The sequence below is a fragment of the Hemitrygon akajei genome, chromosome 6 (assembly GCF_048418815.1).
Source record: "Hemitrygon akajei chromosome 6, sHemAka1.3, whole genome shotgun sequence".
NCBI lineage: Eukaryota > Metazoa > Chordata > Chondrichthyes > Myliobatiformes > Dasyatidae > Hemitrygon > Hemitrygon akajei.
In genome coordinates, this window is record NC_133129.1 from 40,574,506 (window position 1) to 40,601,194 (window position 26,689).

Here is a 26,689-nt window from a genome sequence, read left to right on the forward strand (position 1 = left end):
AATGATTTCTTATCCTATACCTCATCAAGAACTTATCCAAAATTATAAAAAGGCTTATAAATCTATAAACTGGGGGTTAGTAACTTGACTTTTTTTGCTTGGATCTTGCAGCTTTTTATTATAATCTTTAAGAAAAGCAAGCAATTTTTTTCAATATCTGAACAGAATTCTAGATACAGAAACAAAATTGTGCATATTTTTTAGTTGCAATATTTAGTGGGAGCATATTTGACCCATTCTGACCTAGACTTAAATGATACAGTGTCTTTTTAAACATGAGATTGAACTTAGTCTGGTATTAAAGCAGGGTCAAGTTCCAGACATTGTTAAATTTATCTTCTATGTTGAGAAGGGATTAGGCTTCCAAAGTTAAAAGAAAAACGTGTATTTATATGGCCACAAGAATTCCCAAGAATTTTGCAGCCAAAACAATGTTTTTGAAGTCTGATAACTGTAATGTGTTAGTAATCTTTATCTGGATTTTTTTAAAATATTATGCAGCATAAGTCTCATTCTTAAAGCTAAGAATTTTAGGAGGTTTGCTAGTTAGACACCCCTTGTTCTTGATACATACATGTTGATGTGATTTGAGGAACTCCATCTAGCATCACACTTTAGATTGTAGTAAAAATAGAGACAGAGCAGAACCAGATCCAGTGATTTCTCTTGACATGTGAAATAGAAAAATATTCTGAAAAGAAAATTCCCCCACCCTCACATGAAATTTTACTGTCATTCTCTTTGCTAATCATTGGCAATACATCTGTCTCATGAGGGATTTCCATGCCTTTCATCTTGAAGATAGGTTTGTCTTTGATTGCTGTCTGGTGTCCATCGTAGAATTAATGTAACTAACAGTTTTGAAAGCAAGTTAAACAGTTAACCGCACTAAACTTGGATAAACCAGAAATGCAGACTTCAGACAACACATGTATAGCAAGCTACATAAATACACTCCATTTTATAATCTTGTATTTACTTTTCAGATTAAGGTTGGTCACAGATCAGAAGCTAAAGATGGTGAGTAGTGCATTAGGAGTTGAGGCTTGGGGAAAATCAACTGTGACTTTATTAGATGGCAGATCAGACTTGAGGGATTGGGTCGTCTATTCCTACTTTCATGTGTTCTTGTATCCTAATTGATTCAGGTTTCAAGTTCAAATTTAAGTTCATAGTCATTCAACTGTACACACGTATACAGCTAAATGAAACACTGTTCCTCAGGGACCAAGGTGCAAAACAGGGTACATACTGTATATCACATACAGCATATAATCCAAATAACTATATTTGATATTAGAAGGAATACCATAATTTTGTGTTTAAAATTAAACAGTTGCAGTTGCTGGACATCTAAATAAAAACAAAGTGCTGAAATACTCAACTGGTCATACAATATCTGTTTTAAAAAAAAAAGGAAATGCTTCAGGTGGAAGACCCTCTGTCAGAACCCTTCATTTTAATTACAATAAATGTTGTTGATATCTGTGATAATTTTGTGTGCAGCATTAATGTGCAGTGCCAGTAGTTCTTCCACTCACCCCTGCGCTAGAACTCGTGCTGAGCAGTGACCCACTGCCGTGCAACACCTTCACATGATTAGATTGCTGTGTTCCTTCACCCAAACTGTATGAAAAATTTGCAATAGATCCTCTGAACTAGCAAGTGTTGATTAATAATTAATTTAACTGCAAAATTATATAGAGAAGCCCAAAAAAGGGGGAAAGATAGAAATTTAAAAATCACTAACATTTATTAAATCCTCAAGGTTATTTTTCTGTTCGGTATAAATTAAGACTTGCAGTTTATGAATTACTTGTCCTTCAGTGGGGAAACAACTTTTTTTCCACTAGATGTGTAGATGTGGATGTGGAAAGGATGTTTCCCATGGTGGGAGAGTCTAGGACAAGAAGGCACAGCCTCGGGATTGAGGGGCACCCTTTCAATACAGAGATGAGGAGAAATTTCTTTAGCCAAAAGGTGGTGAATTTGTGGAATTTGTTGCCACATGCAGCTATGGAGCTGGAATGATTCCAACAAGTTATTTACTTTATTTTTGTTAGCTGCTAGGGAATTAACTGTTTTGTTGTTTAATTTGATGTGACTAATGTTAATCGTCATCTTGAATAATTTAGATTTAGGTCCTTTAGTATCAGAGAAGGTATACAGTATACAACCTGAAATTCATACTCTTCACAGGCATCCAGGAAACGAGACCCCATAGAATGAATGATAGAACATTGAAGCCCCAAAACCCCCCACACCCCTCACCCTTCAAAGAAGTAACAGCAAAAACATCAATTCCCCCCCCACTCACCCACTCATGCTGGTAAAAGCACGCCCCCTCACCCACCATGTCAGCAACAGCAAAAGCCCCCAAAGAGAATTTGATCCAGAGTCCCATCAAAACTACAATCCAAAATCCAGCACTTTGTGCTCACTCCCTCTCTCCCCCTTCCCTCTCAACCCCCTTCCTCTCTCCCCCTTCCTCTCTCCCCCTTCCTCTCTCCCCCTTCCTCTCTCCCCCCCTTCCTCTCCCCCCCCCCCCCGAAAGGTTGTTCCTGCAACAACAACAACAGCAGGGATCAGCAGCTCGCTGTTCCAGTGTTACAACCTTCTGGATCATTTCTCCAAGCCTCTCCACCTCCCCCCCCCCCCATTCCCCAGTCTCAAGGATCAACTGGCTGTCGTTCTCCATCTCTCTCCAAAGAGAGAGAGAAGGATTACAAATGAGAGAGAATCTACAAATACTGGAAATGCAAGCAATACACATAAAATGCTGGAGGAACAGAAGGCCAGGTAGCATCTGCAGAAAAAAGCACAGTTGATGTTTTGGGCTGAGACCCTTCAGCAGGACCACTTGAGGGATCACTTGAGTACAGGGCCCTTCATCTGCCGGCAGCCGGTGATTAGCAAACGTACCGCCTACTGTCTTGATGTTTCAGTCTCCCACAATGCTTTAGTCAGCAAAATCGGCAAGGAACCGGGTTATCCACGGAAGAAGAGTACATCTTCCAAGCTGTTCCTGGAGGTAGCGGAGCACTAGGCCGCACAGATGGTCCAAAAACTCACCGCTGATGGTAGATAACGGACTCTGACAGCACCTCAACTACTTTGAAAAGAAAGAAAAGACGTAAAAGAAGAAGAAGCTGTTTCATGGACAAACTGGAAGAAGTCACCTGTGTCTGCAAAAACTGCTGGTGCCGTCTTTCTACATCCTTCCTGCAAGCACAATTAGTATATGTTGTATGTAATCTAAAGACAGTAACTGGATTATTGGTCTGGGCATACTATCCCAAATAGCAATGTGCAAACATGAGGAAATCTACAGATGCTGCAAATTCAAGCACCACACTCAAAATGCTGGTGGAACGCAGCAGGCCAGGCAGCATCTATAGAGAGAAGTACAGTCGACGTTTCGGGCTGAGACCCGAGATCCTGACGAAGGGTCTTGGCCCAAAACGTCGACAGTGCTTCTTCCTATAGACGCTGCCTGGCCTGATGCGTTCCACCAGCACTTTGTGTGTGTAGCAATGTGCATGCAGGTTTTTGCTTGAGTTCATAATAAGTGTGGGCTTTTTTATTGTATAAGCTTGCTTTTGTGTTATGCTGGAGAACCTTGCTGTGCACTGGAAACAGCCTATAAATATAATCAGTAAAGCCAGCATGTCATTTTACAATCATCAGTATGTTTGTTTACTACTCAAAAACAAAGTGCAAAATGATTACTTTATCTCAGCAGGCTAGTATAGGACACAACTGTAATATGGATTGAGAATTTAACTCTTTGCCCACATCCCTTTTAAAATGCTCAAGAACAATATTATACCAAGGTAGATATCAGCAGTGAGTTATCAAATATGCATTCCGTTTTATTGCTCAGGTTTATTGAACTAGGAACAGATAATAGCTTATATAAATGCTGTAATGGTATAGGTGGTGTATTATAGATCAGGTATAGAATGGACTGATTTATTAATATGATTTTAAAAAAATATGATTAGGAAATTACTGGAATTGATCTAGGAACACCTCATCATTGACCCAAAAGTCAGTTTCACCTTTAATTTTAATAGTTCTGAAGTCTCCTGCATTCTGTCCACAGGACGGAAAGTTGTCTGTCATAGTTCAAGAGAACAAATGTCAAACTCTTGAAGAGATTTTAAGCTGGTTAAATCGATTTTTAATTATCATTGTGTGCTGTCTCATCACATCCATTTTTCATTAACAAATACTGTTTCTTTTAGGAATTAATAGAACAGCCTTGAGAGAAATCAAACTATTACAGGAACTCAGCCATCCAAATATTATAGGAGTAAGTATGCACGAGATTTCAAAATCATTTATGTATATAATCTAACTGACAAGTACTTTGTTCCACAAGTCTGCTTTGGATACATTCTGATGGTTGAACCTGTGGAATCGTAAGCTTTTTTTAAATCAAAGGCCACTTTTGCCTTACTAATTTAGTTCCTAGTGAATTTAAACTGCATTATACAGAAATATTTTCTAGAACTTATGAAAGGTTCTCATAATTGTTGGTTCTTTCTTTCAGTCTATCTGCATTGCCATCAGTTTGTCAAAGGAAAATCATTTCACATTTTTCCATATTACACACCTTCTTGGAAATGGGGTGTAATGAGTAAAAAGGCACAACAGTGCCTCTTTCACCTCAAACAGTTGAAGAAGTTTGGTATGGGGCCCCCAAATCCTACGGATTTTCTATAGGGGCGCAATTGGGAACATACTGACTGGCTGCATCACTGCCTGGTATGGGAACTGTACTTCCCTCAATCGCAGGACTTTGCGGAGAGTGATGCAGACAGCCCAGCACATCTGTAGACATGAGCTTCCCACTATTCAGGACATTTACAAAGACAGGTGTGTAAAAAGGACCCAAAGGATCACTGGGGACCCGAGTCACCCCAACTACAAACTGTTCCAGCTGCTACCATCTGGGAAATGGTACCGCAGCATAAAAGCCAGGACCAACAGGCTCTGGGACAGCTTCTTCCACCAGGCCATCAGACTGATTAATTCATGCTGATACAATTGTCTTTCTATGTTATTTTGACTGTCCTGTTGTACGTACTAGTTATAAATTACTATAAATTGCACATTTAGACAGAGACATAAACTAAAGATTTTTACTCCTCGTGTATATGAAGGATGTAAGAAATAAAGTCAATTCAAATTGGAAATACTCAATTTTAGCAGAAAAATAAGAAAAAAAGCAGATATCTGATTTGCTAGTATGCTGTTAAAACAATAAATTGGTAAAAATAACAAAATGTTATCACTTATCACTAGAGAAATTGAACACAAAAGTGTAGAATACACTTTAACATTTAAAATTTAACATTCAACATTTAAAAGCCGTCTAGTTAAGTATATGTGTAGGAGAAGTTTAGAGGGATATGGCCAAATCTGGGCAGATGGGGCCAGCTTTCTGGGCAACACAGTTAGCATGTATAGGTTGGGCCAAAGGGCCTATTTCCGTACTGTAAGACTATACCTCCATGTGGAGCTGAGATTGCAGTCAGCTTGGCTGTGATCTCATTATGTGGTAGTGCAGGACTGAAGAGCTGAGTGCCCTTTTCCTCCAAATTTGTATATGATGCTGATGTTTTGTAATTTTTCTCAATAGCTTCTTGATGCCTTTGGTCACAAGTCCAACATCAGTCTTGTGTTTGACTTTATGGAGACTGATTTAGAGGTAAAATTTTGTGTCAATACAATTTTCTGGCCAGCAATGTGCATGTACATTATTTTGTTCATGTCATGAAGCTTTATTTTTAACTACGATACCTTTTCATTAAATACAGGTGATAATAAAAGATACTAGCCTTGTGCTGACTCCTGCAAATATAAAAGCATATATGTTAATGACACTCCAGGGTTTAGAATATCTTCATATGCATTGGATTCTACATAGGGTAAGGTGTATCATGAATCTGTTTTATACCTCTATGTCATGTCTGAGAATGTACTCTACCCATTAATCTAATAGATTATATCTATTCTAAAACTGGCATTTTAAAGTAAGATTCTAGTTTATCATTAAGTGCAACTTCATTGTAAAAATCAGTTCTGATGTAGGGTTTATTCCATAGCTCTGTGCTTTTTGTCTTGGGTTTTTATTGAAAGCCCTACATTCATATAATTACTATCTATATAACTGGGGCAAAGTGATTCAAATTCAAAATGCTCTTACCGTATGAATGGGAGAGAGGAAAAAGAGCAAATCGAGAGAACATTCTCTACATGTTCAAATTTATCCCCATGGTGCAGAATACTCTGGAGCAGGCTTCCAAGTTTGTGACACAAGCAATTCTGTAGCTGCTGAACATTTTGAGCAAATACACAAAGTGCTCGTGGAACCCAGCCAGTCAGGTTGCATTAATGGAGGGGAAGGAACGGCCAATATTTTGGACCGAGACTCTTTATCAGTTTGGGGAAGGAAGGGGGCAGAACCCATTCTTCCTTTCCTTCCTTTTCAGTCCATATGAAGGGTCATGCCACTGTAAACTGTTTATTTCTCTGCGCAGATATAGCCTTCCGAGTGTGTTATGTATCTGGTGAAGCTGCTCCATTATAACAGGCTGAGATTTTAATGCAGAGGAGGAGCCATAGCAGGATAAACAGCAAGCAACAAAACAAATAATAACTGAGAACAATGAGGAATTAAAACTTGCACAGTTACATTATAGCAGATGACACTGTAAATATTGATTTCAATGTATTTTTTTCAGGACATGAAGCCCAACAACTTATTAGTAGATGATAAAGGAATCCTCAAACTTGCTGACTTCGGTTTGGCCAAATCATTTGGAAGCCCCAATAGAATGTATACACATCAGGTAGTAACAAGGTAATGCCTCACACGAGAACTTTCCAAGATCTAATTATATGGGGAAAGAATGAAGCAGTGTTTACATGTTGGGGAAAGTTAATCTAGAGCAGGGGTCGGCAACCTTTCTGCCTCTGTGGGCCGGATTGCATATTAATGAGCGGACAGTGGGCCAGATAAATGCCATAAAAAGCTTGAAATATGGGAATTATCCATTTAAATATATTTAGTTATGTTTTGCCTCAAATTAACGAATAATGCATGCAGGCAATTCATTTGTGCTTAACCAAGGATGCCAATTAGTAATCAAAGAACTCAGTTTAGTTGCAATTTATTTCAATCAAGGCATCTTTTGAATCTATTAAAGGGACACAGAGAATCTTTAAACATAAAACGTATGAACATGATGCATTGAATGGTGGTAAGTATAATAAAAAAAGAAAATTTTAATGCAAACAGTCGATAAATCAATGTGAAACTTGATGCTGTTTGTTGCTTGAAAGCTTCTCAATATTGGGTGTCAGACTTGTTGATGCCAAGAGCAAGACATTATCCAGTTGGGCATCAGTCAATCTTGTTCTCAAATGAAACTTGGTGAGCTTCATTTTTGAAAATAATTGCTCGCACAGATAAGTGCTGCCAAACATGGTCTACTAAGTTAGGATACTTCCCACTTGGATGAATATATTTTCTATAGAAGTCAAGCACTGACACATCTTCAGAATGAAATTTCGATCTCAATATGCCGTCACATTGCATCTCAATCAATTCCATTTGAAAAATTCCTGATGCACTGCTTTCACTGCTTTTCTTGGCAAAAAATGACATTTGTTTTCTGAAACTAGTCTTCATTCGTTCAACTTCATCTTTCCTTACTTGCCCAGTAAACTTGTTAAAATTTTCACTATGGCGGGTCTCGTGATATCACCTGATATTTGCCACCTTCTTCACAGCAACGTTTTCTAGGCAAATGAGACAAACTGGTTTCCCAGCTTGCTCGATGAAGAAATAATCTAGTGACCAAGTGTCTTGGAAATTTCGGCACTCAGAGTCTACCTTCCTGTGTTTTGCATTCATTGCCATTGGAAATTTTTTCTGCGATTTTATTTCGAAACGCGAGCTATTCAACAAGTATCGTAGCACATGCAAATATCTGGATATTTAGTGTGGATTTCTTGTTAAAACACAGTGACGCTGTTTCTGTTTACAAATTTGAATGATCCCATCTGAAAACCTGCGCGAGCACGGGGAGTATCTAATACATATTAATAAGGTAGTCTGCCTTCACGCCATTTGTATATACCAGTGTTTGGTTTGGAACAAAATGCCATGCACGTCCATCAGTGTGGTCACGTGAAACACTCAGAATAAGGAAAAATCACTCGCAGGCCGGATAAGCACAGTATCCCAATATTTGCCCGTGGGCCATAGGTTGCCCTACCCCGATCTAGAGCTTTAAAGTTAGATTGTGCCCATTGATGTGGACTGATATTTTGTCAAGATTTTCTGCAGCTTATGGTTACCTTCCTGTTTGTTCAGAAGCAAGCCAGCTGAGATAGCTTTTTATTTGCTGATGTAGACAATAATTAGAATAGCAGGGTTACATAAAGACAGCTTACCTGGTTTAGTTTGGGGGCGACCTGGTTTTTCCAACACGATTGAATTTTTTGAAGAGGTAACAAAGTATATGGTTGCAAAAATTGCTGTTGATATAGTCCATGGACCACTTGCTTAGTTGTATTGGTCCATGGCATAGAAGAAGGTTGGGAACCCCAGATATAGTCTAACGGACATCAGTAAGGCCTTTTGACAATTCCCCACGTGGAAGACAGCTCTTAAACTTAAGAGCCCAGGGGGTTCAAGAAAAGTTGGTAAATGAGGTACAAAATTGGTTTGGTAATAGTAGACTGAGTGTGTCTCTGTGATTGGAAGCCTGTGGTTACCTTTCAGATGGGTACTAGGACCCTTGCTGTTTGTTAAATGCACTGAAGATTTAGATGTGAATGTAATATGTTTGCAGATGACACAAAAATTAATGTTGTTGATGGTGAGGGGGCTGCAGGACAATACTAATGATTTGTTAAATTGGGCAAGAGTTTAATCCAGATAAAAATTAGTTGATGAATTTCTGAAGGATTAAGAAGGCTGGTTTGTATGTATTGGTCCCTAGGGAGTACTAAGAAACAAAGGGACCTTTGTGTACAAGATATAGAAACCTGAAGGTATCATGTTTAAGAAGGGATGTGGGGTGCTTGCCTTCAGTAATGGTAAAACATTGGGTAGGCTATATTTCAAGTACTGTGCAATTCTGGTGGCTGCGCCACAGGAATGTGTGATTGCACTGACAAAAGTGCAGATCAGATTAACCCAGGATGTTGCCTGGGATGGAGCAATCAGTTATAAGGAAAGCTGGTATATGTTGGGTTTGTTACCCTTGGAGTGCAGGAGGTTGAGGAGGTATCTGATGGAGGTATTCAGAATTATGAGGCTAAGAAACTTCTCCCCTGAAACAGACTGTTTAAGACCAGAGGTTATAGGTTTAAGGCAAGGGAAAGGAGACAGAGAAGTAATTGCTTTGTTCCAATGTGATCGCCTGCAACACTGTATGGTGACATATATACACTTTGGTAATAAATTTACTTTGAACTTTGATCTGAGGAAGAATTATTTCCTCCCAGGAGTATTTGGAATCGGCGGCAGATTGCCTTCGAATTGATGAGGAACAGAGACTTGCACAAGTTGAGCATTTCCTAATTTCTGTAAAAACCTTTCTGATGAAAAAGTAATGCTCTGTTTCAGGTGGTACAGATCACCAGAGTTACTGTTTGGAGCAAGAATGTATGGTGTTGGAGTAGACATGTGGGCTGTGGGTTGTATATTGGCTGAGCTGCTGCTTCGGGTAAGTGCTTAAAGTAAAACTCCTTTAAATATTACTAACATTTAAAGTGAAGTTAATTACTTATTTATTCCTTCCTTTTTAAATGTTTGTTCCCTTCTCTGCTGAGAGCACAAATGTTGAGAGTGCATTCTGCAAAGTCTTAGTTTTTCACTGGTCAGTTGTAGCATGAAAGCTCGAGTATTTCATAGCGTGTTTAACGTGGTGAAGCATCCTGAGGCACTCCAGGTGAGCTCTTGTCACATACGGGGCATTACAGTAACTGAGCAGAAGCTTAATTGGGGGGAAATGTACGGAATTTCGTAAAGGAGGGATGAGTGAATGAGAGGTTGAGTGTATTAATCCAGAACTTTGTGGCCTAACCAGCTGGAGAAATTGTAGTCAACAGCTAAAATTGGGATGTGCCGGAAAGCAGAATTGGAGGACTGCAGATGTTTTGTGATGAGGACTTTCTTGTTACCAAGTTAGTCTAACACCAGAGGACATCTGGCCCAACAGCTCCATACTGTCCCCAAAAAGCAAACACAAGAAGTGAATCCCATCCTTCCCAGTCTCTCTCTCAATGGCCCTGCAACCTGTTCTCTCTCACTTGCACATCAACTCCCCTTCTGCCAGCTATCCACAATAAAGGGCACTGGCAGAGTTAATGCGATATGCGAGGAACCATGGGCACCGACCGGGCAGAAATGGTCATAGAGAGAATGTGTAAGCTCCTTAGAAACATCAAGATCAGGCAGCCCTGGCTGTTATGCCACAGTTCAGCGGAGATGAGGAAGTAAGGATGGGTACAAGCAAGGCCTCAGATGGTTTGAAAACCAGGATTTTAATCTTGAGTCATTGCTGTACTGGTACGCAGTGCACGCCTGCAGAAGGGTGAAGGACAAAGAGTATAAGATAATCCTGAGAAAGTTCAACAGTAGACTGTAACTTCTCCCAAGCTACCAGCACAGGAAGTGATAATCCTAAAATGTAAGCTGGGCCCAGGGACGGTGAAATTGTGAGGATTTGATGATCTGAATGTGGCCTCAGTCAAGACAGGTTGATCAGGTGTAATTTTGGAACTCTTGTCCTTCTGCAACTGTATACTATTGTCCTGGGACCTGTGTGAACCCCCTACCCTCCCACTGTGTACTATTGTACCTGGGACCTCTGTGAACCCCCTACCCTCCCACTGTGTACTATTGTACCTGGGACCTGTGTGACCCCCTACCCTCCCACTGTGTACTATTGTCCTGGGACCTGTGTGACCCCCTACCCTCCCACTGTGTACTATTGTACCTGGGACCTGTGTGAACCCCCTACCCTCCCACTGTGTACTATTGTACCTGGGACCTGTGTGACCCCCTACCCTCCCACTGTGTACTATTGTCCTGGGACCTGTGTGACCCCCTACCCTCCCACTGTGTACTATTGTACCTGAGAGCTGTGTGAACCCCCTACCCTCCCACTGTGTACTATTGTACCTGGGACCTGTGTGAACCCCTACCCTCCCACTGTGTACAATTGTCCTGGGACCTGTGTGAACCCCTACCCTCCCACTGTGTACTATTGTATCTGGGACCTGTGTGACCCCCTACCCTCCCACTGTGTACTATTGTCCTGGGACCTGTGTGAACCTCTACCCTCCCACTGTGTACTATTGTACCTGGGACCTGTGTGAACCCTCTACCCTCCCACTGTGTACTATTGTCCTGGGACCTGTGTGAACCCTCTACCCTCCCACTGTGTACTATTGTCCTGGGACCTGTGTGAACCCTCTACCCTCCCACTGTGTACTATTGTCCTGGGACCTGTGTGAACCCCCTACCCTCCCACTGTGTACTATTGTCCTGGGACCTGTGTGAACCCCCTACCCTTCCACTGTGTACTATTGTCCTGGGACCTGTGTGACCCCCTACCCTCCCACTGTGTACTATTGTACCTGGGACCTGTGTGAACCCCCTACCCTCCCACTGTGTACTATTGTCCTGGGACCTGTGTGAATCCCCTACCCTCCCACTGTGTACTATTGTCCTGGGACCTGTGTGAACCCCCTACCCTCCTCCCACTGTGTACTATTGTCCTGGGACCTGTGTGAACCCCCTACCCTCCCACTGTGTACTATTGTCCTGGGACCATTGTGAACTCCCTACCCTCCCACTGTGTACTGTTGTACCTGGGACCTGTGTGAACCCCCTACCCTCCCACTGTGTACTATTGTCCTGGGACCATTGTGAACTCCCTACCCTCCCACTGTGTACTGTTGTACCTGGGACCTGTGTGAACCCCCTACCCTCCCACTGTGTACTATTGTCCTGGGACCTGTGTGAACCCCTACCCTCCCACTGTGTACTATTGTACCTGGGACCTGTGTGAACCCCTACCCTCCCACTGTGTACTATTGTCCTGGGACCTGTGTGAACCCCTACCCTCCCACTGTGTACTATTGTACCTGGGACCTGTGTGAACCCCCTACCCTCCCACTGTGTACTATTGTCCTGGGACCATTGTGAACCCCCTACCCTCCCACTGTGTACTATTGTCCTGGGACCTGTGTGAACCTCCTACCCTCCCACTGTGTACTATTGTCCTGGGACCTCTGTGAACCCCCTACCCTCCCACTGTGTACTATTGTACCTGGGACCTGTGTGAACCCCCTACCCTCCTCCCACTGTGTACTATTGTCCTGGGACCTGTGTGAACCCCTACCCTCCTGCCACTGTGTACTGTTGTACCTGGGACCTGTGTGAACCCCCTACCCTCCCACTGTGTACTATTGTCCAGGGACCTGTGTGAACCCCCTACCCTCCCACTGTGTACTATTGTCCTGGGACCTGTGTGACCCCCTACCCTCCCACTGTGTACTATTGTCCTGGGACCTGTGTGACCCCCTACCCTCCCACTGTGTACTATTGTCCTGGGACCTGTGTGAACCTCTACCCTCCCACTGTGTACTATTGTCCTGGGACCTGTGTGAACCTCTACCCTCCCACTGTGTACTATTGTCCTGGGACCTGTGTGAACCCCCTACCCTCCCACTGTGTACTATTGTACCTGGGACCTGTGTGAACCCCCTACCCTCCCACTGTGTACTATTGTCCTGGGACCTGTGTGAACCCCCTACCCTCCCACTGTGTACTATTGTCCTGGGACCATTGTGAACCCCCTACCCTCCCACTGTGTACTATTGTACCTGGGACCTGTGTGAACCCCTACCCTCCCACTGTGTACTATTGTACCTGGGACCTGTGTGAACCCCCTACCCTCCCACTGTGTACTATTGTCCTGGGACCTGTGTGAACCCCCTACCCTCCCACTGTGTACTATTGTACCTGGGACCTGTGTGAACCCCTACCCTCCCACTGTGTACTATTGTACCTGGGACCTGTGTGAACCCTCTACCCTCCCACTGTGTACTATTGTCCTGGGACCTGTGTGAACCCCCTACCCTCCCACTGTGTACTATTGTACCTGGGACCTGTGTGAACCCCTACCCTCCCACTGTGTACTATTGTACCTGGGACCTGTGTGAACCCCCTACCCTCCCACTGTGTACTATTGTCCTGGGACCTGTGTGAACCCCCTACCCTCCCACTGTGTACTATTGTACCTGGGACCTGTGTGAACCCCTACCCTCCCACTGTGTACTATTGTACCTGGGACCTGTGTGAACCCCCTACCCTCCCACTGTGTACTATTGTCCTGGGACCTGTGTGAACCCCCTACCCTCCCACTGTGTACTATTGTCCTGGGACCATTGTGAACCCCCTACCCTCCCACTGTGTACTATTGTACCTGGGACCTGTGTGAACCCCTACCCTCCCACTGTGTACTATTGTCCTGGGACCTGTGTGAACCCCCTACCCTCCCACTGTGTACTATTGTCCTGGGACCATTGTGAACCCCCTACTCTCCCACTGTGTACTATTGTACCTGGGACCTGTGTGTACCCCTACCCTCCCACTGTGTACTATTGTCCTGGGACCTGTGTGAATCCCCTACCCTCCCACTGTGTACTATTGTCCTGGGACCATTGTGAACCCCCTACCCTCCCACTGTGTACTATTGTACCTGGGACCTGTGTGAACCCCCTACCCTCCCACTGTGTACTATTGTACCTGGGACCTGTGTGAACCCCCTACCCTCCCACTGTGTACTATTGTACCTGGGACCTGTGTGAACCCCTACCCTCCCACTGTGTACTATTGTACCTGGGACCTGTGTGAACCCCTACCCTCCCACTGTGTACTATTGTCCTGGGACCTGTGTGAACCCCTACCCTCCCACTGTGTACTATTGTACCTGGGACCTGTGTGAACCCCCTACCCTCCTCCCACTGTGTACTATTGTCCTGGGACCTCTGTGAACCCCCTACCCTCCCACTGTGTACTATTGTACCTGGGACCTGTGTGAACCCCTACCCTCCCACTGTGTACTATTGTCCTGGGACCTGTGTGAACCCCCTACCCTCCCACTGTGTACTATTGTACCTGGGACCTGTGTGAACCCCCTACCCTCCTCCCACTGTGTACTATTGTCCTGGGACCTGTGTGAACCCCCTACCCTCCCACTGTGTACTATTGTACCTGGGACCTGTGTGAACCCCTACCCTCCCACTGTGTACTATTGTCCTGGGACCTGTGTGAACCCCTACCCTCCCACTGTGTACTATTGTCCTGGGACCTGTGTGAACCCCTACCCTCCCACTGTGTACTATTGTCCTGGGACCTGTGTGAACCCCCTACCCTCCCACTGTGTACTATTGTCCTGGGACCTGTGTGAACCCCCTACCCTCCCACTGTGTACTATTGTACCTGGGACCTGTGTGAACCCCTACCCTCCCACTGTGTACTATTGTCCTGGGACCTGTGTGAACCCCCTACCCTCCCACTGTGTACTATTGTACCTGGGACCTGTGTGAACCCCCTACCCTCCTCCCACTGTGTACTATTGTCCTGGGACCTGTGTGAACCCCCTACCCTCCCACTGTGTACTATTGTACCTGGGACCTGTGTGAACCCCTACCCTCCCACTGTGTACTATTGTCCTGGGACCTGTGTGAACCCCTACCCTCCCACTGTGTACTATTGTACCTGGGACCTGTGTGAACCCCTACCCTCCCACTGTGTACTATTGTACCTGAGAGCTGTGTGAACCCCCTACCCTCCCACTGTGTACTATTGTCCTGGGACCTGTGTGAATCCCCTACCCTCCCACTGTGTACTATTGTCCTGGGACCTGTGTGAACCCCCTACCCTCCCACTGCTGTGCTAGAAGTGCGGTGCGAATACGAAGCCAGTCTCCTCCCACCCCCCCCCCACCCCCCCATGGTTTTGTGTAGAGATGTGGTGGTGAGCAGGCTTGGCGAGGACTGTGATTGCACCTCAGCCAGCACAGTGAGCGTGGCCATTGCTGGTGACAGACATTGCTGCTCCACCTGTTGCTGCACCACCTACATCCTGCAGGATTACTCGTCAATTCCTGTCGGATTGATGAACGCTGTTGTCTGCCCTCTCTGCGCTGGGCCGCACTCTTCCCCTCCAACTTGGAGGTTTCTTGTTGTTTCCGTGGAGATTGCTCTGTGTTGAGGAGGGATGGTCTGTTTTAATGCAGCAGTGGCTGCTGGTCCCCAGCATGGCCTGCACTCTGAGCTCCACGTCCTGGTGATGAGTGTCTGCATCCCTCAGCAGGGCCTCTCATCCCCAGCCCTCACTTGCAGCCTCTCCAACTGAGTCATGGGGTAAACTATTGCTGGGTGTATCGTGTTCCTGGTCAGTAGTGGGAAAAGTAGGGAGTACTGTCTTGCTGATAGCGGGTGTTTGGACTTGTCGAAGAGAATGTCCAGGTTACTCGCATACCTAGTTTATCCACTGGCACAGTAGAGCTGGATCTTTCGTTCATGAAAATATTCAGGGTGTTATTTGAATTTCAAAGTTGTTTTCTAATTAACTATTGTATTTCAACTTTATTTGTACATATTTCAATAAAATAGATTAAATAGCCAAAAGCTATTGCTGGCTTAAATGTGTTTATATTTTCTATTGATGTAGACACCATTTTTACCTGGCGATTCAGATCTAGACCAACTGACAAAAATATTTGAAGCTTTGGGCACGCCGACAGAAGAACTGTGGCCTGTAAGTCATTTTTCTGAATGAGAACTGTAAGCAAATGAGCACTGAAAGGTGAAGCACTTGTCCAAAGGCATGCGATTTTACCTGCATAGTTAGTTAGAGGCCCAGGAAACGCTGGACCTCCACCCTCATAATTTGGACACTTGATTGGTCTTACATGTGTCCCCTTATTTTGGATTAACTTTGCTTTCAACAGAAGTATAAAAATTGGGCAGAGGATTTGAGGTATTCTGCTAATGATTTTTTAATAAATTAAAATTAATTGTGTATATTTGTGCTACTTTTGTTATGGATTACTGCTTGCCATGTTCTTAAAATTTGCTCCTAAAGAGGAGAATATAGCACAATGTTCCTATCTTGCAAGTGTACAGCACGTCTAAAAAATAAACCAGTTTTCTTTGCCTTTTGAATAATATGATGCATTAAAGTAAAGCAATGATTTTTAACAGCATTGATCAGGTTATATAAAGAATCAGAAACTGGTTTATTCTCACTGACATTTGTTGTTTTGCAGCAGCAGTATATTACCATACATAAAAATAAATTACAATAAGGAAAATGAAATAAAAAAGAGAGCAAAATGGTGATGAAAAGTTTATGGGTTCATGGACTTAAGAAATCTGATGGCAGAGGGGAAGAAACCGTTCCTAAAAATTAATTTATCTTCGAGAGTTTCTTGTGTTGTATTAAATATCAATAAAATGAATGCTCTTTACAAATCTGGATCATATTGGAAAAGCAGAAGGATAAACGCTCATTTTATTGCAGTTGTACGTTAATGCCCCACATTCAGATCTGGCATTTCAACATGCATGAATATTTCTTTTAATTGCAGGGAATGATGAGTCTTCCAGACTATGTATCGTTTAAACGCTTTCCTGGAACTCCATTGGAACATATATTCAGTGCTGCTGGGGATGACCTACTTGAATTATTACAAGATCTCTTTACTTTTAATCCTAGTGCAAGAATAACAGCTACACAGGTAAATTGATGCTTATTTATGATACCGATTTATATAAATAACTGTGAAAAGCAATGTGCTGTCAATTCAGTCAATCAAGTTTGTATTTTAGGAGGTTGAATATATAACTTGGGTGGTAGGGTGGAGATGCATCTCTACCAAAGGAGGTAGAAGGCGTTCCTTCTCTCCACTAGCCTGCAGGTCACCCTTGGACAAGGTGGAGCACCTGCTTAGCAACCCCCCAATCAGGGTCATGTGAAGCTATGGGAGCAGGTGGTACATATAGCACAAGTCCTAGTTATGCAACCATTGACGCCAGGCAATCTGTAAAGAGTAATGATAACCCTTCTTGGAAAGACACTGCCCAGAAGAAGGCAATGGCAAACTACTTATGTAGAAAAATTTGCCAAGAACAATCATGGTCATGAAAAGAGCGTAATCAACCACATCAAATGACATGGCACGTAATGATGGTGAGAATGAATACATAATTGGGAATGAGGAACTAAATACTTTTAATTTGTTGCCATTCTGAATGCTGATCGAAAATTCGCATTAACACGAATGTGTGGATGTCAGATGAGAGTAGGATTATGCAACCTGTAATGAGGCAACTGGGACATCAATGCCATTGAGTGGAGGAGAAATAAAACTGGTAAGAGAAGAAGAACTTAGTGTTGAATTACAAGATCGTTCATAGTTCGATGGTACCAAAACTAATTAATCACCTCTTTTGAAGTTTCATAATTTTCAATTACCTCTTGCCACTTCCAGTATAATTGGGGAAATGTAATCTTCCTAGGCACTGAAGAAGAGGTATTTTAGTAATCGTCCAGGACCAACAGCAGGACCTCAACTGCCCCGACCCAATTGCTCAACAGAAGTCTTAAAGGAGCAAGAGGTTAAGACAAGCTTCAAGCGTAAGCGAACTGAAAACCTGGAGCAAGGTAATGCGCAGGCTTTGTGCATTTGAAAGTGCCATTTTTTCTTCCCCCACATTGCTTTTTAAGATGTTGTCTAACTTGTATGCTTGTGGTTTATCTTGAACACCACAACTTCTACCAGTAATATCCATGCAAATAATAGATGATAATCTACCACTATTCCCCTAGGGATTGAACTCCTGTTGGCTTCTCCAAACGAAGACCCCATATTACATATCCCTCTTTTCCCTCAGCGAAATGTTGCTAGCCAATTTGTTTTTCTAGAATTGTGGCAAACATCGGGTTGATTTGGACTCATTACTTGCTATTACCACCTACTCAACTGTAGAGTTTCCCTACACAAAGGTGTTTCTAAAATTTCAGATTGATGTAAATAATAAAAATTAACCAATAAAAGGCTGAGCTTAATTACAGGGCTAATAAGCATTGCTACAAGAATGCACCTTCCATCATCAAGGGCCCCCAGTGTCCAGGCCATGCTGTCTTCTCACTGCTACTGTCAGGTACAGGAGCCTTAGGTCCCACACCAGGTTCAGGAACAGTTATTACCCAATGACCATCAGGCTTCTGGACTGGCATGGGTAACTTCCTCACCTCAATGATGAACTGATTCCACAATCTAGGGACTCACTTTCAAAGACTCTATTTTCTCAGTGTTACTTATCTACATTTTTATTTATTATTTGTACAATTTGTCCTCTTTTGCACAATGGATGTTATCAGTCTTAAGTTATGCATTATTTTTCATAAATTCAATTGTATTTACTTTGAAATTTGAATAAATAATTGAAAATGAAGTGAAATAAGTCAAGCACTTGCCTGTACTTCCCCTTTTCCTCAAGGTCAACATTTCATTGCAAAGAAATGCTGGTCCTCAGTCAGCCTTGCTGGTATAAAGCTGAAGGCCAGATGTGCTGTGCATCTGAATCCTTTCCTTTGGTGAGCCACTGCCTTGCTACTCATCCCAATATTGCCCAATGACGCAAGGAGCCATCAGATGCACCAGCGTCTTACCTTCAGGAAGTCTCGAATTTATGCATCTGACACTAAGTGCATGCAAATTAAATGCAAACAGTTGATTGCTAGCTGTTCCCAGTTCAGTTCAGTCCATTGTGTCAAGTCACTCTCGTCTCAAATTCACTGAACTGTTAAATTTTGCAAAGTTGCGTTATTTCTTTCATGCAGCCTGTCTGAAATGGTGTTAATATTTAGCATATTTATTTTGTTTAATATCAACTAGTAAATGCTGTTGCATTTATTTTCAGGTGGCCTGGCTAAGAGACTAATTTTCTGACCTTTGTCGTTGAATGCTGGACAGAAAAGGAACCAATATGCAATAGAAGATAATATACCTGTTACATATTGTAACTCAAAAGACTTAGCTGCTGTGTACAAAGTAGAGTAGATTTATTACGTCCAAAAGGGTCTTGATTTGTACTTGTGAATAATGATATCTCAGTAATTTTTCCAATAAATGAATAAGAAATACATATAGTGTTATTGATTGCTTTTTGTACCATGGATCTATAATATGTAGTTCATATTGGCCTCTGTCAGTTCTATGTTTCCTTTCATGCTCTCACCCATCCTTTCTTGTTGCCAATTGGCAGGCTGGAGGTCGGGTGATCTGTTAGTTTTTATGCAAGGGAGGGGTTGGTTTTGGGGTTTGTGAATTTTTGCATATTTTTCTTTTCGTGTGGGGGGGATTTGGGGATTGATGCCTTTTTTTCAGCTACTTCTATGGTTTTCTTTTTTTTATGGCTATGTGGAGAAGACAAATCTGAGTTGTATTACTTTGATAATAAAAGAACCTTTGACCTTTGAAATGTTTTCCCTCAGCTTGTATAGTAGCTGACTGAATAATGGTCACACTTATGATATACTGCTGGACCTGCAGTATCAGAGCTCCATAAAGGTAAATAGAGGATTACAAATGGCGTGGAAACCCTAGAAATGCTGTCATGAAGTTACAGTGTCTGACTTGTCTTTTTTAACATTAGAAAAGGATTGTTAAATCAAGATCCATGATTTAGATGACATCTCATTCCCTGGAGTCTAGAACAGTGAGGGGAGACAAAATTATGAGGAGTATAGATAGGGTAAATGCAACCAGGCATTTTTTACTGAGTTTGGGTGAGACTAGAACTACGAGTAATAGGCTCAGGGTGAAGGCAAGATATTTAAAAACATAAGATATAGGAGCAGAATTAGGCCATTTGACCTGTGAGGATTACATTCCTTGACTTCTCTAGTGCCTTTAACACCATCCAGCCCAAGATCTTAAAGCACAAACTAACGGAGATGGGAGTAGACTCTCACATGGTGGATTGGATAGTGGACTACTTGACAGATAGACCTCAGTATGTGCGGTTGGGAGACTGTAGGTCTGACACAGTGGTCAGCAGCACAGGAGCGCCACAGGGAACCGTACTCTCTCCGGTCCTGTTCACCCTGTACACATCAGACTTCCAATATAACTCAGAGTCCTGCCATGTGCAGAAGTTCGCTGATGACACGGCCATAGTGGGGTGTGTCAGGAATGGACAGGAGGAGGAGTATAGGAAACTGATACAGGACTTTGTGATATGGTGCAACTCAAACTACCTGCGTCTCAATGTCACCAAGACCAAGGAGATGGTGGTGGACTTTAGGAGATCTAGGCCTCATATGGAGCCAGTGATCATTAATGGAGAATGTGTGGAGCAGGTTAAGACCTACAAGTATCTGGGAGTACAGTTGGACGAGAAGCTAGACTGGACTGCCAACACAGATGCCTTGTGCAGGAAGGCACAGAGTCGACTGTACTTCCTTAGAAGGTTGGCGTCATTCAATGTCTGCAGTGAGATGCTGATGATGTTCTATAGGTCAGTTGTTGAGAGCGCCCTCTTCTTTGTGGTGGCGTGTTGGGGAGGAAGCATTAAGAAGAAGGACGCCTCACGTCTTAATAAGCTGATAAGGAAGGCGGGCTCTGTAGTGGGCAAAGTACTGGAGAGTTTAACATCGGTAGCTGAGCGAAGGGCGCTGAGTAGGCTACGGTCAATTATGGAAAACCCTGAACATCCTCTACATAGCACCATCCAGAGACAGAGAAGCAGTTTCAGCGACAGGTTACTGTCGATGCAATGCTCCTCAGACAGGATGAAGAGGTCAATACTCCCCAATGCCATTAGGCTTTACAATTCAACTGCCAGGACTTAAGAACTTTTTTTTCTTTTTAAAGCTATTATTAATGCTTTTGAATTAGTGATTTAGATGCATATTGTATTGTATGTAATGAGTTTTTGCTACAACAAGTGTATGGGACATTGGAAAAAATGTTGAATTTCCCCATGGGGATGAATAAAGTATCTATCTATCTATCTATCTATCTATCATGGAGTCTGCTCTGCCATTTCATCATGGCTGATCCATTTCCCCTTCAGTCTCAATCTCCTGCCCTCTTCCCCGTATCCCTTCATGCCCTGACCAGTCAAGAGCCTATGAACCTCTGCCGTAAATATACATAAAGGTTTGGCCTCCACAGCTGTCTAGTTTTCCAAGGTAAAATGTAAAATTTATCATATTTTCTGAGGACAGGAGGAGGAAAGCAGGCCAAATGCCTCACCAAGTCTATGATGGCTCTCTTAATGGTCCCCTTCCTTCATATTTCCCTGTGACCTGTTCCCGTTCACATGCCCACCAGCTCCACACATTTCAAGTCAAGTTTATTGTAATTACATAAGTACAATGAAAAAAATGTATTTTTGTCCATAAAGGGGCAGAATTCAAGATATCCTCTGAGATACAGAAAAATATTTGATAATAAAATATTTGCTGTAATTCCATAAATGCATGGAAATTGATGTAGATTTTTGAGCTATTCCTGGTTTGAACATAATAACAACTAAGTATGAACTGAGTTGTGGCTTGTAACAGCTTTACCGTAGAAGAGTATCACAAACCATTTTATGTGTATGATGAGTTAAAAAATAGATGTGAAAAAAACAGCATGGTTTATGTGTGTTTCAATGTGGTAATTGCAGCAACTTCCTTTCATAGCACCTCCCAAATTTACAGTCTAAGTGCTAATTGACTTGTGAATACCTCACGTGCAAATTTCCCTCCAAATTGTAAACCATTCATCCTTGATGTTTCTTCATCATTTGATCACAGTCTTAGAACTCAATTGTGGGAATACAGGTGTGTCCCCCTCCCTCCTCCCCTTTACAAAGGTGGAGCGTTCCTATGAAACCTTTCTTAAACCGAGATGGCGTAAACCAAAGAACCATTAATTTATATGGGAAAATTTTTCTTAAAAAAAGCGGAAAATCCTCTTTGTAATGCGAAAACAGGTTACTGATGTAGGTCTTTTGTAAAAGCGAAGTGGTGTAAAGCGAACGTTTGTAAAGCAGGGGACACCTGTACGTTTAACCCATGCACCGTAACATTCAGGAAGCTGTCTCCTGACCACTTTCAAGGGCATTTAGAATGGGTATCAAATTCTACATGTTGAATGTAGTTTTAAAAAATATGTATCTAATACCTCAGAGGAGAGTGCACCCCATAGTTTCATATGTAGACATGGAGAAAACTAACCTGCTATTGCATGAGGCAGTTGCAGAGAAACCTGTACTGACTGGCATTTCAGAGCAACCTCCCCAGGGCTAACTTTTCAGAAGCAGCGGCAACATTGAATTATTTATAGTGTCTGAAATTAAAACAGATGCAGGGGAAGATGGCAAACCTTAAGGCATCTGCCAGAATAACAGTAACCAAAAGCGCTTTTTCAGCACAAACCACAAAATAGGCCAAAATGAAATAATTACTACAAATCAGTGCAGCTTATATCTGTTACCATCTTTGCCTTGGTGGCAATGCTGATTCTTCTTCTGACTGTCTGAATTAGATTTTATTGAGGTGATAATTTGTGTCATTTATTCATCATCCAAATGCTGAGTCTTTCAGTTGGATAATTTGGTAAATCAAAGCTATAACACAGGTGGACTTTCATTTTTGAATTTCCTAAGTCAGCTTCTCTGGATCAGCTTATCTGGTCTGTGGCGGAAACATTTCCTGTTAGTAGCTGATGATTACTACAAAGAAGTGAGTGGCTTAGTTTCTTATTTTTTAAAAAAATCTCTTTTCTAACTGGCATTAAGTAAATTCCAGAACTCTGTGGCAAGATATTATGTCCAACTGATCTGTCCCTGGGTTTAGTTTATTGCTGCTAACTGAACAAGTTGAAAGAAAATAGAACTGAAAATATGAGAAAATAAGGTTTTATTTTCACAGCATTTGCTTCCGATTGGCAAAAACGTAATGATTTCCGACTGCGAGATCTGTACAAGCTGTGGACGCTGAGACGGGTCGATAGCAGGGGTCAGGACACAGGTTCTGCCAGCTGCGACTATAATCCACTAGAGGGCGCGGAAACGCTGTACATTCTGCTCTGACTCCTGGACGGGTGGAATTTTCAAAAATCACATCTAAAGTACGTAGTCTGTTTAATGTGCACGTTTGAATGCAGTCCTTGCAGTAGCTAATCTAACAGGTGATCTGATGTAATTCTGTTTCTCGCAGGAACCACGTGTGCAAGTGGGGGATAAGGAGGTTCTACGTGATCCTCTGCACCAACCGGGGATTGCGGATCCATTCCCGAGAGCCTTAATGGGACATTTACGTTTACTGTACGTTCTTTTCGCTCCGTTTTCCTTGATTCAATGATCGCCTCAAATAAAGAAATTATTTGAGTGGCCCGGTAGCGCTGCAACGCTATCGCATCGACGTGGGTTCAATACCGCCGTCGTCTATAAGGAGTTTGTACGTTCGTTGTCCCGTGACCTTGTGGGGGCTTTTGACCGGGTGCTCTGCTTTCCCCCACATTCCAGAGCCATTCGGCTGTAGGTCACATGGGCGTGAACGGGCTTGTTGGGCTGGGCTGGGCTGACCTGTTACTGCGCTGCAGGTCTAAATAAATTAAACAGATAATCAATTGACCTTTTCTTATGTAAAACCATTTACATCCAGAGGATGTTCCAAGCTACTGTGTAGCAGATAAATGAACGGAATGTTGTTTGGTCCAGGTACGAGCCCTAGTGAAGTCTGACTGGGATCATAACAAACTGTTTTGTACCCAGATGAATTTTAATTTCATTCACTTTTGTAGTTGAGTAGGCTGCAAAGCAATTGATAAGTCTCTGTTGTGACTGCCGAACTGAGTTGCAGGAGACACCGAAACTATTGAACCACAATACAACTATAAACAATTAGTTTCAGTAGCTATAATTACCTGCTTAACTTTAGCAATCTGAATGTCGTCATCAGGATAACTCATATTTACAGTGGGAGCAGAATACTTTGAATATTCAAATGTCTGGTCCGAAAGCTTTGAGCACTAACCCCGAGCAGCCGAAAATGCTTTTTCATTATTACGGCTCCCTCAGGTCACAAGTAGCCGGAATATGAGGTGACAATAAAGACTTGGCCTGAACTCAACGTGGATTGGCAGGGATGTGTCTTTAACCATATCTTAATACAGGAGAGAGCTACACACTGACCTCCCAGATCTCATCCTGAAACTTTCAATCACCAAACGTGAACATTCATCTATTGTTTTCCCCTGCATAGTTTCAATGGTACAGAATTAGAACCCCCGAAACCCAAATATTGGTTTCAATGGTATCATTTGAAGTTGCAAACAGCTTTTGTTTCCTGAAGACTAGCTCGCATTTGAATTAAAGCCGTGCACACAACATTCTGGAGGAACTCAGCGGGTCAGGCAGCATCTATGGAAAAGAGTGAACAGTCGACGTTTCATCCTTCATCAGGACATTTGAATTAGTGTCTGCTATTCATAATTTCCTATCACCAAAATAATCCCCAGCAATCATGAATGGCCTTGTTCCTGTGCTGTATGCAATCTCATTTCATCCACTGTGATATAAAATTCATCTTGGATGGCAACTGGGATGCATGATGGTGAAACTGCTTTGCCCAATCCAGCCGGACCTTCTTTCAAATGTAAACCCATGACATTTTTCTTGCTATGTGCTGTGCTACAAACATAGTTACTCACTTCCATTACCCAGTGCCACTTGTCTTAATTGCCTGATAATGAGAAGCATTTAAATCTTCTCGAAATTAATTTTGAATAAAAATTATCCACGAAATACTTTAGGCTATTCCTGTATTTAAAGACAATGATGTATTGCAAATTAATCTAAGATATAAAGAAATAAATATAACAAAAACATGCCTCCATTTACCCTGTACTTCAAACCTAAAATATATAATTTTACAATAGGAAGCAGAACATTGTCTTTATTCACTGTACCAAGCATATTAACACATTTACTTACAATATTTACAATGTGTCAATATGACGAATAATCTCTTCTCGGGCTTCCAGCTGGGTGCAGGTATGTTTCAATGACAAACTCTGTCATCTTCATCAGGTGTGATGTCAGGGCATGGCTAGTCCAGTAGCATTTATACCCCATCATCTGTCCCTTCTGATTGGTTGGTCCTCATCCGATCAGGTTTCCACCTACCCACCTTGTTTACAATCGAATTCCAGTTCTTACTTTGAGAGAGACCTTCGTCTGGGTTAAAAGTCTTTCCCTCTAGTTTTATTGCAATGGGTTCCTTCACCAAGTGGTCCCAAAAACCGGAAGCAAGGCGGGACAGCAGAAACCTGACCCGGGGGTGGGGGGGGGGGGGGAGGGAATGGAGTACAGGAGTTTAAATACCACCGGACTAGACATGCCCAGGCATCATCCCCGATGAAGATGGCAGAGCTTGTCATCAAATCGTTGGTTAAAATCAATACCTGTACCCGGCTGAAAGACCGAAAAGAGTTTATTCATCATATATGCCAGGAAAGCACTAGACCCTTTTCCACTGTGTCAAGATGACTGAATATTGTCAGTCCCAGATACTGTGAGAGTGATAAACTTGAGAAGTTATTACACAAGGTGCAGACCCTTGTGAAAACCTCACCCTGTGGCCCTTCTTCACAGGGCTCATGTGGTGGCTGTACTGAGCTTCATTTCCCCTCAGCAGGTGCTCCTGCACCTTGGGACGTGCCAGTCAGCAGCAGCTGGGTGCAGACATCTCTTTGCACTGTAAAGATTTCAGGCTGTGCGTCCTTTCACCGAGTTGGTGGCCTTCCAGCAGCAGTCGATGTTTCTCTCAGCACTGGGAACAGTTCGTGCGAGCACAGAGCCTTGGGTTACACAGCAACTGACAAAGAACATTGCATCCCCTTGTAGACCTCCTGTGAGTTGCATTAAGGATCTGACCGGAAAGGCCAATCTCACCACCAACTAAACAAGGTCTCGGTGCTTGTTTGAGAGTACTAGTTAAGAGGCATTCTGCAAATTGACTTTAACAGTTCCCTAAGGGAACATTCTAATAAAATTCATTATCTCCTCCACCAAGGCCTCCGGAATATTCTTTGCTGACCTCTGACTGATTTGTGGTCCAAAGTAATTTCTGCAGAAACCGATCTATGGGGGCAGCTGGTATTCAGTCTAACTGAATAGAATTCTTCTGAACAAGAGGCCTGCCCCTTCTTTCCCAATCAAGGGGCTCGTGTTCCTCTCGTGCTCATTTGCTATTCACATACCCAGCGTCCATTTACAGTTTGATGCAGCCACACACAAAGGCACCATCAGGTTGTGTACGTTTTCCCTGCCATCTCTTCGAAGAATCATTCCTCTGGGACAGTTTAGGAACTGGTGCAGTGCAGGAGGCAATCATGGGTCAGGTAGACTTCCTTCTTCCAATTAAAAGGGGTCACTGCTCTAACATTCCCAGAATCTGTTTCTCCTTGGCTATTCAGTTCAACCCTATGGAGGAGAGGTTGACACCCTGACAACCTCTGATGCCAAAGTACAACCCCTCCTTCGACGTTCAAAATACACAAGAGAGCCAATCGTGGAT

The 26,689-nt window shown here is 42.8% G+C and overlaps 1 protein-coding gene across 2 annotated transcripts in view; it reads left to right on the forward strand.

The window, feature by feature from the left end:
• Positions 1 to 19,255, forward strand: part of cdk7 (cyclin-dependent kinase 7) — a 28,225-nt gene extending 8,970 nt beyond the window's left edge. For both annotated transcript variants that reach the window (XM_073048203.1, XM_073048204.1), the window contains 10 exons: positions 987 to 1,020; positions 4,248 to 4,315; positions 5,648 to 5,716; positions 5,826 to 5,936; positions 6,753 to 6,871; positions 9,650 to 9,749; positions 15,776 to 15,862; positions 16,695 to 16,844; positions 17,626 to 17,770; positions 19,033 to 19,255. In XM_073048203.1, the coding sequence (XP_072904304.1) occupies positions 987 to 1,020; positions 4,248 to 4,315; positions 5,648 to 5,716; positions 5,826 to 5,936; positions 6,753 to 6,871; positions 9,650 to 9,749; positions 15,776 to 15,862; positions 16,695 to 16,844; positions 17,626 to 17,770; positions 19,033 to 19,061 (912 nt within the window). In that variant the 3' untranslated portion in view covers positions 19,062 to 19,255. The remainder of the gene's footprint in view (positions 1 to 986; positions 1,021 to 4,247; positions 4,316 to 5,647; positions 5,717 to 5,825; positions 5,937 to 6,752; positions 6,872 to 9,649; positions 9,750 to 15,775; positions 15,863 to 16,694; positions 16,845 to 17,625; positions 17,771 to 19,032) is intronic.
• The last annotated feature ends 7,434 nt before the right edge of the window (positions 19,256 to 26,689 follow it).